Consider the following 12,407-nt stretch of genomic DNA (forward strand, 5'->3'; position numbering starts at 1 on the left):
AAATGAGAAATTATGGGTAACTACTTTGGACTCATTTCTATGGTAACAAAAAGTAATTGTCATTAAATACCAGTTATACTGAGGCTGTACCTGGTAATTATAGATTTTTATGCCCAGAAACATAAATAAAACCAATAAATTTATTCAAAGGTCTATGACTGTTTACTTATACGTGACTCTATGGAATACACAATGACAAGCACCTAATTAAGAAATGCAAACCCAACACAGAGTTTCATATTGTCATATGGAGATGGAGAGTCTGTTTTTCAAATCCAAGGCAACTTGTGCATTGCATATATTCAGAAGAAAACAGTGGGGTACAGGTGGGGTGGGGGCTGTCTTCTCTGCAAAGGAAGTGATAGGGAGGAAGAGGTGGCAGAGAGAGCGTGCAAATGCTGCAATGCATGTGGGCAGCCATGCCTACTGCTGGGCACTGAGAATTGCCAGTGGATTAGAGACTGACTCAGCCCATCACCCCCACCCAACCCAATACCTTCCAACTAGGAGTCGCTTGCAACTTCTTGGTTCACAATACCTGGAGTTACAGCATTCATCCCTGAGGACCTCTAGGCCCAAGATCCCCCCAAAACTCTACAAAGGTGCTCACACTGCTTCAGTATCATGCTGCCCTTATTTTATTTTATTTTTTTTGTAAAATACACATAACATAAAATTTACCATGGCAATCATCTTTAAGTAGGCAGGTCTGTGGTATTAAGTACATTCTTAATGTCATTCTACCATCACCACCATCCACCTTCAAAATATTTCACCTTATGAAACTGAAACTCTAAGCCCACTAAACAATAACATCTCATTCTCCCCTCCCCACCAGCCTGTGGCAACCACCACTCTACTTTCTGTCGCTACGACTTTGACTTCTCTATATGCTAGCTCCTTTACGCTGGGGGTTGTAGCTTTGTTCCATAGCACAATGGCTAAACACTGCTGTTGAGTTTATTTATTCATCTAGAGGCTATATATCCAAGGCCCACTCTGCGCCAGGCACCATGCCAGGCTTTGGGGAAACAGGTCCTGACAAAGTCCTGACTTCATGGAGTTTATAGTCTACAGGTGGAGAGCCATTAAACAACGTTGCATATATGAACACGGGATTACTAATTGGGGCAAAGGCTGTGAATGGATACTACAAAATGCCCTGAAAGAGTATAATGGGAGACCTACTTTATATTGGAGGCTCTGGGAAGGCCTTTCTGTGAATTGACATTAAACCTCAGAGACCCAAACAGAAGAAAAAGGCCAGTGTAATTGGAGTGTAGTAAGGGGCACAGAGTGCATCGTTGCCCTGTGTCTTTACCATATGCCATAATATCATTCTTATCTACTGCTATATCATTTCACGATTACAGATGGCAACTGCAGAGTTTGCTATAGCTGCTATACACTTTAGTATAGGACCTCCACACTCCACCCATAAGTCACAGTCTACTAGAATATACAATAGTCTAGTTAGCAAATGCTGCTGCTCTTGTAACCTAAAGAGCATCGCCTATCATGGTATAGCTGCCACCTTTTGCAACGAAATGCTAGAATGTACCTTGTCTAGTTTACTATAATTTGAGGAGATTTTTATTATCTGTGAGCAGAGAAACCTTAAGAAAGGCCCTCCTTCATGGAGTGGTTGTGAGGATTAAATGCAATAAGTGTGCGAGTACCTGATGTGGTGCTGGGCAGGCAAGCAGGATCCTTGGGGTGGCATTTCCCACAATGTGTTAGGAACCTAACACCACTGGGGGCCGGACAGCATTCAGGGGTGGGGAGGAGGGGAAGCAAGCTCTATACCAAAAGGGTTCCTCGGCACTTAACTTTGGGAGATACTGGATACTTTATTTCCCCTCTTGAGATTCCTGTTTATCAGCACACTCAAAATTGAAAAATCTTATTGTAAAAGAACATGTTTAACTTTGCTTAGCTTTGTGTTTCCCAAACTTACTCAAATTCCACATTCTTTTTTCCCCCCATAATGCCTTGGCAAGTCCTACCAAACTGTGGAAATACTGCTGTAGACGAGAGAGTGGCTCCAGGAGGGGCTGGCCTAGCAGACCTCTAAGGCACCTTGAAGCTCTGAATTCTGAGTCTTTATTATTATTTTCCACACTCTCCAAATCTGCAGTAGTGAATTCCCATGATTGATAGGCTCTTTGTTGCTCCTCAGAGCTGTTTTAGCAGCAGGATTAATGCCTGTGGTTAGAGATTTTTCTCTAGCTCTCATAATGAGAATCGCATCTTCTCACTAGGAGAAGGTTGGGGGCTTAAACTTCTGTACAGAACCATTTCTGAGGGTTAGAGCTCTTTTATCCTGAAACCCCAAATCACAAACCCTGGAGCTCAAAGACATAAAAAAAGTGTCTAGCTTCCCATCACTACCCTACTGGCCATCTGAAACCCAGAGGGGGGAGGCATTTTGGCCACGGTCACAGACCTCTTTCCAACTCATCATCCCTGGACAGCAGATGATGACATAAATATGTATGTAAAGTGGATAGTACTGACCTCTTTCTGACCACGGCCGCTCTTGTAATTAAGCAGAAATGTTAACATAAATCAAATGGTCTTTCCACCACCATTATCACTCTCAGTGCATTCTGTCCAGGGAAGGCAGAAAAGCATTGCTCTGAGGCCTGCAGCAAGCAATAAAACCTGCCAGTGGTAATGAAGCGTCACTGGAGCCAATTAGAAAGGAAGCAAAACTGTCTTTAATTAAGGCATCATGCTCCCATGGGCACTCTCTAACTCATACCCTGGGGGACGAGGAAGCCCCTCTGGACCCAATTGCCATGCTCTTGAAAAGCAGTAAACCAACTCTGTTTAAAATGGACCTGGCTGGTATCAGACAACCTGGGTCCTGGTCTGAGCTCTGCCACTGACCTTGGGTAAGTCTCATCTCATCTCTGGGTCTCAGTTTCTTCATCAGTAAAGGCCTAGCTTTTCTTCACTCATGTTCATCAAACAGTTTTTGAACATCTACTGTGTGCTGGTTGGTGCCTGCCACTAGGCAGTGGGGTATATGCTAAGATCATCAAGGCTCAGCCCCTGCCCTCTGGTGGCTTGAGGGCCAGTGGTGTCCATGCAGTGGATAAAACTGGTTCAATTACCAGTCTGGTGGGAGCTCAGAGAAGGCATTGACCAATCCTGTTTGGGGGTTTGGGGAATGTTTTCCAGAAGGAGGGGCACAAGCTGAGTTGTGAAGAGTGTTTAGTGAGATGAAGAAGGGGTGAGGAGGTTCTGGGCAGAGGGCAGCCTTTAAAACGGTATCAGAGACAAACAGGACATGTCTAGGGAACCAGGCTTTGCTTAGTGTGGCTAGGGCAACAGTTCTAAGAGTGGAGGGTGGCAGGTGAAACAGGAGGGTGGGAAGTAAGGCAGCATGGTGGACAGACAGGCATCAGGTCGTACAGAGGGTTGCGCGCAAAGCTGAGGAATTTCAATGTTTTCTTGCGAGTTGTGGGACTAAACAACAAAGCAGGATAACTTGGGCAGTGAGGTTAGACAGTCCGTGATTTACTGGCTGTATGACTTTAGGCAAGTCAGTTGCCTCAACTGTGAAATAAGGGTAATAACGCTATCTAAGAGGATCCAATGTTCTTTTGGCAGATGGTCCGATGAGCAGTGGAATTTTAGGCTGTAATTATGGTGCTACCAGGAGAAAGAGAATTGAGGACACGAGTGCATGAGTAAGTGTGGGGCTACTGGTATGTCCAAACGAAAGGGAAGTGCTCGCAGATAATTTGGGGTGCCACTCTCCATCCTTAATGATCTCCAAGAAGGAACACAGAAATAAAATAGTAATCATTATAGCTACCATATGATATTCTGCAAAACACACCCATCCCCACCATTTCTTGTGATGTTCACAAGTGCCCTATCAGGTAAGTTATTGTCTTCATTATGCAAGAGAAACTGAGGATCAGAGGGAAAGCAAATTCCCTAAGGTTACATAGGAAATAGGTGCCAAACCAATATTAGGCCTCCTGGTTCCTGGTGTCCAGCAAGCTGCCCAGCAAGTGACCTCAGATGGCAGTGCATGAAGCAGCCAAGGCTCATTAGCCACATTCTCAAGAGCCAGGGTGAAACTTCCTCTGATGAGCTTATGGGTAGTCCGAATATTCTTCCTCAAAAATAGACCCCTTATTTCTTGTTTTCATACCACCATCTTATGACTACCCGCTCCAAACATTCTCCCCTATCCCTCACCTGTAATTGCCCAGGTAGACTCCATCTGGGTTGAGCATTGGTGCAATCTTGAAGACCAGGTGCTCCCGTAGGACGCGGGCAATCGGGTGCTGGCTTATAAGGAAGTCAATGATCCCTAGGGAAAGAGAAGCACCTGGGTTAACCGCAGTGTTGCAAGAAGGAGGGAGCACATTTGCCTCAGTTTGGAAATAATGAGAGCTGAGTAAGTGATTTGGGGTGTATGTTGTTAGCCACTGTGGATGTATGGCTATGGATTAGGTGCTGCCCAGGGAATTTTATAAATATGTGTTTCCAAGAGATAGTTCAAGGTGTAACATTGAAGCCCATGGGTAGGAGGGAGAGAGCATCTCCTGTGGGGAGTGCAGGGCGAGCGTCTAAGAAAAGAGCATTTGAACTGTGCCTTGGAGGGCTCACACGGTTTCGCCAGACAGAGATGGGGGAGAAGCAGGATAAGTTGAACAATAAATTAAGAGATGCCCCCTCATGGGCACACTGGTAGCTAAAAGTTGACATTGGACTGATGGCTATGGAGTCAGGGACCTTAGGGATCTGTGAGTAAATCCTCATGTTGCTGATGGGCACACCAGGAAGCAAAGAGAAGGAGGAATGTGACTAACGCCATAGGAGGAAAAGGAGGTTTCTTCAATGTTCCCCTACTCTGCTCCTTTCCCCCACTTTGGGGGGCCTCTGTTCCCAGACCCCAGGGCTGACTGCCCTCTCTGCTTTTCACTGGCACCAATGTACTTTACTTCCGAGTCACCAAATTTAGAAAAGTTGCATTTTCCATGACTCCCCTCCCATAGTCAGCCAGTTCCCAAGTCCCCTGGTTGAATCTAGTAAATCTGCCCCTTTGCTCCATCCCGCTGCCTCTCTTCTCCTCTCGGCCACCATCACACCTGGCCTGGATGACGACAACCATACCTGGCCTTGGTGACACAAATGCCTCTGGAATGTGCTCTCATCACTGCAGCCAGAGGGCTCTTCCCAAAGTGCAAATCTGACCCTGAGACTCCCCTCCTGATATCCTGACATCCTCCTGGTGAGGGCCTGCACACAGCGACAGGAGAGTGGGCGAAAAAGCACACAACTCGGAGCCCTTGCCCTTGCCCTCCTCTTCTCCATGTTTCTACTTCTTCACTGCAGACCTGGAAAAAATGGGCAAAATGGTGCTCTGGCATTCCACGAAATGCTGGAATGTAATGGGAGCGTACAAAACCCTCCCAAAATGCAGACCGGGAATGCCTTTCCTGCTGGAGAGAGCAGGAAATGCCTCAAGGAGAAAGAACTTTCGAGCTGGGCCCTGAAGATGACTAAGTTTTGACAGGAGGAAGGCAGCAGGGTAACTAAGAACAGTCCACGTGCCCAGCGGCAGGCACTTAGGTCTTGGAATAAAAAACCTCCAGAGCACATTCCAGAGCTTCTGTGACCCGTGAGGGATAGCTCAGGCTTTTCATTAAGCCATGGCTGACAATTCATGGGCAGCCGACAGCCAGTTGGACATCATTTACTTCTCGGCCGACGCGGCAGTGGACCAGCTGCCCTAATCTATTTGTTGGTCTTCATATTAAAGCTGCAGTTTGCCAGTAAACAAGCAGGGAGGGTAATGATGCCAGGCGCCCTTGTTAGGGGCTAATAATTGCTTAATCTGTCCACTAATTGACCCCAGCTCCCAGGGTGTCCCTTCATCAAGGAGCCAGCCTGAGCTCAGGGCCTGGTCACGCTGCCTCAGAGAATGGTTTCTAGAAATGGAGTAGCTCATCGTGATCCATCCTCCTTCACAGATGAGCAGATTAATTGGGCTGCCAATTAGGCAGCTAATAAAAGGATGAGAGAAAACAAAGCCAGACCAGAGGCTGCAGCCACCCAGAGCTCCCACTCTCAGGGCGAGGGTGGGGAAGAGGAGGAGAGGTTTTAGACCCATCTTTTGGCCTGAGGTCAGATACAGTTCACCAAGCATCATTCCCAGGGATCAGGAAGTTCACTTGGTTTTGGAGGGGAGGATGGTAAGTGGAGAGGAATACGAGGAGAAAGTGTGGGCAGAAAGGACATGGCACCCCCGGCCATGGGCCAACAGCATTGCATGGACCGAGGGAGCAGAAAGAACGTGGACTTGGGGACCCGTATTTGAACTCTAACTGGAGAAGTTACTAGCTTTCTTTGACTGGTTTTCTCATCTGGATACAGGGATTATAACACATAATCTGGAAGACTGCTACGTGACTGGGTTAGAACTCCTGTATTTCAATTGCCTAACATAGTGCCCGAAAATTGTGATGTGCTTTTACAAACTCACTTGGATCAAAAGTTGAAAGACAATGTGGGTAGTGAAAAACAGAATGGATTTTGGACGTAGGGGTCCTGGTCTGTGAAATTTACTAACTCCGGGATTTGGGAACAAGGATAATACTGAATTGGAGAAGCCAACAAATCAGCAGTCAGGGAACCTGGGTTCCAGTTTTGGCTCAATTATTCGGTGACCTTTAGAAAGCCTCTGAGCCTACTCTCGCCTTTAAAATTAGGAGGAAGAGCTCAATAGTTCCCCACACTGACAATCTATGATTCCCTCTATTTTATTCCTCTCTCCCCAAGCAGAAGAATCCTCATCTGTCAAGTGAGAAGAATAATCTCCCTCCTGCTGGGAGGCCCAATCAGCCCCCTTAAAATCAGTCTCTGTCCCTTTTAGTAAACAAATTTGCAGTCCTTTCCTTTCAGTTGATTTAATCAGGAAGGTGGGAGAAAGCAAGGTGACAGGAGGGCTGGGGCCACAGAGCCAGGAGGAGAAAAAAGAAAAGTGGTGGATTTGAAAGTAAAGCTGGGCAGCAGAGATCACTGCCCTGCACCGACACTGGCCTGGCCACGAAGGACCTCGCCAGGCAAACCACAACTGAACACTGTAGTTATTTCTCCCAGTGTATTTGGTTCAGGGCAGGGCACATAGGTGGTGCCTAATAAATAAATACCCATTGGTAGATTGGCCCCAGGAATTCATTTGACCTTGACAGAGCATAGGGTTGCTTGAACTGATAATCACGCGTTCTACAGACATTCACAGCAAGGTCCACATCGTAAGCTGGGAATTCTAAGACGAAGAAGAGGTGCCTGCCTTACAGGGGTGTCTGGTAGGAAAGGAACTCCCATCCTACGGACTGGCCAAGGCTCTGGCGAGGACAGCACAGGGCGTCGTGAGAACCCAGCTGGGGCTCAGGAACAGGCATAGAGAACAGAGACACAAGGCCAAGTGGAATGAGCTGGATGAAAAGGGTGCCAGGCTGCGGAATTCCTACACAAAGCCTGGAAGGCAAGAAAGAGGACGGCCTATTTACCGACAGAGAGCTCTTCAGTTCCAGGGGGCAGAGCTTTGTATTTAAAGGCACAGGCTCTGAAACCGGACTCTCTGGGTTTGGCTACCTGGGTGGCCTTGACTTCTCTGTTCCTCAAGTGTCCCCTCAGTTCCTAAGGAAAGAATAAGTGTTACCTGTGGGTTACTGAGAGGATCTCAGGGAGTTAATAGAAGCAAAGCGTCTGGCACACAGCAAGTGCATACTGTGTTGTTTTAGTCATTGCTATTACTTGGTTTTGCTGAAGGCGTGGGGTTGGGAGGATGACAAGAGAGAAGCAGGAGAGGTCAATGGGGACTTGCTGGTCCCGCTGAAGAATATGAGGGCACGGGAGCCATTGCAACCAACGCACAGGGTCAGATCTGCACTTGGGAGAGCTCCCCCTGGCTGTAGTGTGGAATGTGGGTTGCAGTAAGCAGTAATGGAGTGTGGGATGTCCTGAAGGCCGAGGGGTGGAGGTGGGGGACAGACATGGCAGAGAGGCAGCAAATATACAGAGACTGCAGTCAGGGACCAGGGTCCGACGCGGTGGTGACCTGCAGGGGCTCTGCAGTGACCAAGGCCCAGACACTTCTGAGGATGCAGCAGGTGGAGGGGAAGCAGTGTGGATAGATGGTGAGGTGACACCCCTGAGAAGATTATTTGTCTACCACCCCCCAAGATCATCACTCCTCGCTGAAATCATGCAATTTGGGGGAAAGGGGACTCTCACATGACAGATGAAGTGTCTGGCCCCTGGCAGAATGGGGCCTCAAAATGGAAACTGAGTTCAGTAATAGGAAAATCAGGAAAGTGAACTTCCCTGTACCTCTGAGTTTCGGGGATTGAGGCTTGCATCTGCTGTTCGAATCTGTCTCTCCTCTAGGCTGTAAGGCCCAAGAAGACAGGGACAGGTCTCTCGTTGCCACTATTTTGTCAGTGCCTAGCTCAGTGCCAGCCAGGGCAAGTCCTCAGTAGATATGAGTGACATGAATGAAGAAAGGTGGACTAGTGACGGGCACTGTTTGTTCCTTCGCTGGATTGACCTGTAATTCCACCGGCTCTATTTTACAGGTAGGGAAACAAAATCAGCGTGCTGACGCCACTTGCTGCGTGTCTTACAGGGACCTAGATGGGATTCAGACCCAGTTCCACTGGCTTCCAAGTGGTGCTATTTCCATTAAGGCAAGATGGGAAGAATGAGGAGTCTATTTGCATGTGATTTGCAGAATGATTTGCACGTATGCCTGCATGATTTTCTCTCTGGAGAGTTCTGTGTAAGGTTTATTGTTGCTATTCTCTGCTAAATGGCAGAGTACAGCAGTGGGAGGAGCCCAGGCTTGAAGTAAGACAGTTGGGGGTCTCTGCTGGGTCCCCAGTGGGGGTCACATGATAGCAGCCACTCAAGGCCCTCTGCTGACCTGGCACCAGACCCCTGTGTTCTCTCAGCCAAGCCCAGGGGACCCAAATTCGGAACCACAGGGAGTCTGGCACTGAGTGGCCTGAAGTTCAGGGTCTAAGTTCTCACCCTCCCACCCCCAACTCTGTCCATTTCACAGGTGAGAGACAGAGGCTTGGGGAGGTGAAAGGCCCCATGAGAACCCCTTAGTGGACCTAATGTGCTTATGTGGGGCTGTTTGGGATAAAGGCAGAGAAGACGAGGATAGCTGAGGCACAGAGGTGACAGGAAAAGAGTGGGGGAGGGGAGGAAGATGGGGCAAAGGTCACCACGTCACTGAGAGGAAATCTTAGGTTGTGCTGGTCCTGATGGCTGTGAGTGCCTGGTGTGTGCGTATTCCCCTCCCTCCTCCTCTTATCCCAACAGGATAACCTGAGGGTGAGCTCCCTGAGAGAAGGCCGGCTCTATCACCATACCACAGTCTAGGCCCTGGTGGGCACCTTGCCAGTCACAGCAGGGCTCAGGCTGGGGGACAGGAGACCTGGGCCTCATCCCCACGCCACCACTAACTTGCCAGGTGTCGTTCAGTGAGTCCCTTGGCTTTTCTGAAGAGTAGGGCTGAGAACTGCGCAATGACCTGGCAGGATTACCGTAGAAGAGCGAAAAGAGAAGAGAGTGGGCATGGTTGTACCTACATGTGCCTGAGGCTGCACTGAGCACTGACATAGGTCATCTCATGTAAGCCTCACAGCAGTTCCTTGAGGACCATACTGCTGTCCCCATTTTGCAGGTAAAGAAACGGAGGGTCTGAGAGCTGAGAACTTGCTGAAGGTTCCCCAGCGAGGAGGTAGAAGTGGCAGGACTCAATCTCAGACCTGCCCAACTCCAAAGCCTCTGCTATGCCCACTGCCCCATGCCGCCCTCTAGACTATCATTCTATAGTATCGTTCCATAAATGTAGGTTTAATTAATTTAGTTATGAAGGATCTGAATTACGAAGGCAGCTTTAATGAAAGAGCAGTCACTGCACCAGGAGGAAGACCCGCAGTCTGGTCCTGGTCAAACTTCTGAGGGGCAGCATGTCTTCCCGGCGCTTAAATGAGGAGGGTTCATAGAACGGCTCTCAGGAAGCTGGTGTGGAAGCAGGGGAGGCACACGGTATAGACGTCACACACGTGGGGTTGGCTTCACAGTAAGGCTTAGAGGCACCGTGCCTGGCATCTGCAAAGCACTCAATTAGTGCTACCACCTCCCTTACTAAGAACACGGATTCTGTGGTTACTGTACTCCAGATACTCTCCTAAATGTTTTATGAATATTAACTCACTTAATCTTCACATCAGCCCTAGGAGGCAGGGTTCCTATTTAATTTCCCTTTCGAGATTAAGGAACGGAGGCACGGAAGTGTTATGGGCCATTCCCAAGGTCATACTGTACTAAGTGGAGTGCTGGGATTCAATGCCACACACACTCCGCTGCAGGCCAACGCCGAGCTCCTTGTCGTAGCTGACACACACGGGTAGTTTGGCCTCACGGAGGCCCGGAGAGGGGTGCGGGGCAGCAGAGGGGTGGCTGAGAATCAGCCGTCCCACCTCCAAGTGGAGCCTGAAGGAAATCAAAGCTCTGCCTCCCTTCAGGACACTGGCTTCCAGAGCTCTGCGATGATGTCTTCACTCTCCTCCCACCAGCAGATGTGTGAGCAGCTCTGCGGAGAGAGCCTTGGTCCCAGCCAGATGGGGACGACCAGGCCTCACAGTCTGCTCCCCGCTCAAGGTCACTGAGCCAGTTACTGGGGAAGCAGTTAACAGAAGCGAAGGTATCCCAGCCATCGCTCCAGGCCTTGTGGGGCGGGGGAAGGGATGCAGCTGAGGGGAAGAAAGCCCCGCTGAGGCCTGTGGGGCTGTGGTCCTGGCTGTCCCCAGGGGGCTGAGAGACCCTTAGGAGAGGCTGTACCTCAGGCTCTCTTTGGCAAAGATGCCTGATTTAAGCTGCCTCAAGGAAGGAGGAACGGTGTGTCTCAAGGACAGTTAGAGACAGGGGAGGAGAACGGCAAGATTGGGGAAGTGAGTCTCAGGCCGGATCTGCTGTGAATTAGTTGTGACCTTGGGTTAGCCAGTTTGCTTCTCTGAGCCTCCATGTCCTCTTTTGTAAAGTGCACATCAGTTATGGGTGCCAGAGCTCTATGCTTTTTACGGGCACGAAGCTTGGTCTTCTAGCATTTCCCACCCCTGAGTGGGGCAGAAGAGCATGTGCAGGCTTGGAAGACACCCACTGAAAGCCCCCCTCTGCTATTTATTGGCTGTGTGACCTTGGGGTTCCTGTTTCTGAACTCAGAATTAGCATCCCAGAGCCAACACAGCATGTGTTCCTCACAACGGCCCCATGAGCTGAGCAAGATAATCCCCACTTTACAGATGTGGAAAATGACACTCTAAGACCCAGCCCTAGGTCTAAAATATTGGGTCGTCAGAAAAGTCATGACGCACTTTTGCAATGAAAAACATAGAAAAAAAATACGTCATGACTTTTCTGACAACCCAATAGCTCACTGTTTAAATGGGAAGAAACAAATATATCTCAAATATATAACAAGTCAGGGTAATAAAGACGACCATCGGGTAATCCATAATACAGACACAAAGCAGGGGGCTGGAGAGTTGGCTGGGGGCCCACAGAGGGTACCTGAAATGAACCTTGGGGGATGAGAGATGTTTACCAGGTGGCAAGGAGCCACAGGCAGAGGAGCAGCATGTGCAAAGGCCCAGTGGTGAAGAGAAGCTTGTCCATTTAGGAATTAAGTTGTGTGGGGATGGGATATAATAAGGCTGAGGCCAGAGAGCCAGACAAGAGCCAGATCATAGAGGGTTGTGAATGTCATGCCAAGGAGTTGGGAGTTTGTCTTGAGAAGGTAATGGGAAGGCATTGAGAGGCTCTGTCAAGGAGTAAACATTGAAAGCCTGCAGGACACCACTGAGTCTACCAACTCGGCACCATCGGATTCCTTTTTGAGAAAGCAGGGTCAACAGAGAGAGCGCCTGAGCTCTACTCAACTTCTCTGTGCCTCAGGCCTTCTCTGTAAAACGGGATGGTGGCCCTGCCCCCTGTCTACTGTCCACAGAGGAGGTGGGCACAGGAGTTTGAGCTCCCACAGATGAAAGTGTTGACGGTAAGGCTACTGCATTTTTACAAACAAGGACAAAATAGTTGCATCTGATCAGCTGGGGGAACAGGTCTGCTGCCAAGTTTAGTAACTGACAGATGGCTTCAAGTAAAGGGGTTGGTGAAACCAGGCGGGACCTGGGAGAGGTGATTGCAAGGACAGTGCTGGGAGGGAAAGAGCCTGGAAGTGAGAACGCTGAGGAGTAAGCTAAGGTGACTGGAGCGAGGAGTTGGGACACGTGAGCAGTGCCTCTTCTGAGCTGCTTGGCTCTGGGCAGTCACTTTCTCTCCTGGAAACAGTCTCCCAGCCTGAA

General features: G+C 49.0%; 1 protein-coding gene across 3 annotated transcripts in view; it reads right to left on the reverse strand.

Annotated features, from left to right (window-relative positions):
• AGBL4 (AGBL carboxypeptidase 4) overlaps positions 1 to 12,407 on the reverse strand; it is a 1,130,159-nt gene that overhangs the window by 119,215 nt on the left and 998,537 nt on the right. For all 3 annotated transcript variants that reach the window (XM_019656526.1, XM_019656525.1, XM_019656524.1), the window contains exon 8: positions 4,219 to 4,333. In XM_019656526.1, the coding sequence (XP_019512071.1) occupies positions 4,219 to 4,333 (115 nt within the window). The remainder of the gene's footprint in view (positions 1 to 4,218; positions 4,334 to 12,407) is intronic.

This window comes from Hipposideros armiger, unplaced genomic scaffold (assembly GCF_001890085.2).
Source record: "Hipposideros armiger isolate ML-2016 unplaced genomic scaffold, ASM189008v1 scaffold_261, whole genome shotgun sequence".
Taxonomy (NCBI): Eukaryota; Metazoa; Chordata; class Mammalia; order Chiroptera; family Hipposideridae; genus Hipposideros; species Hipposideros armiger.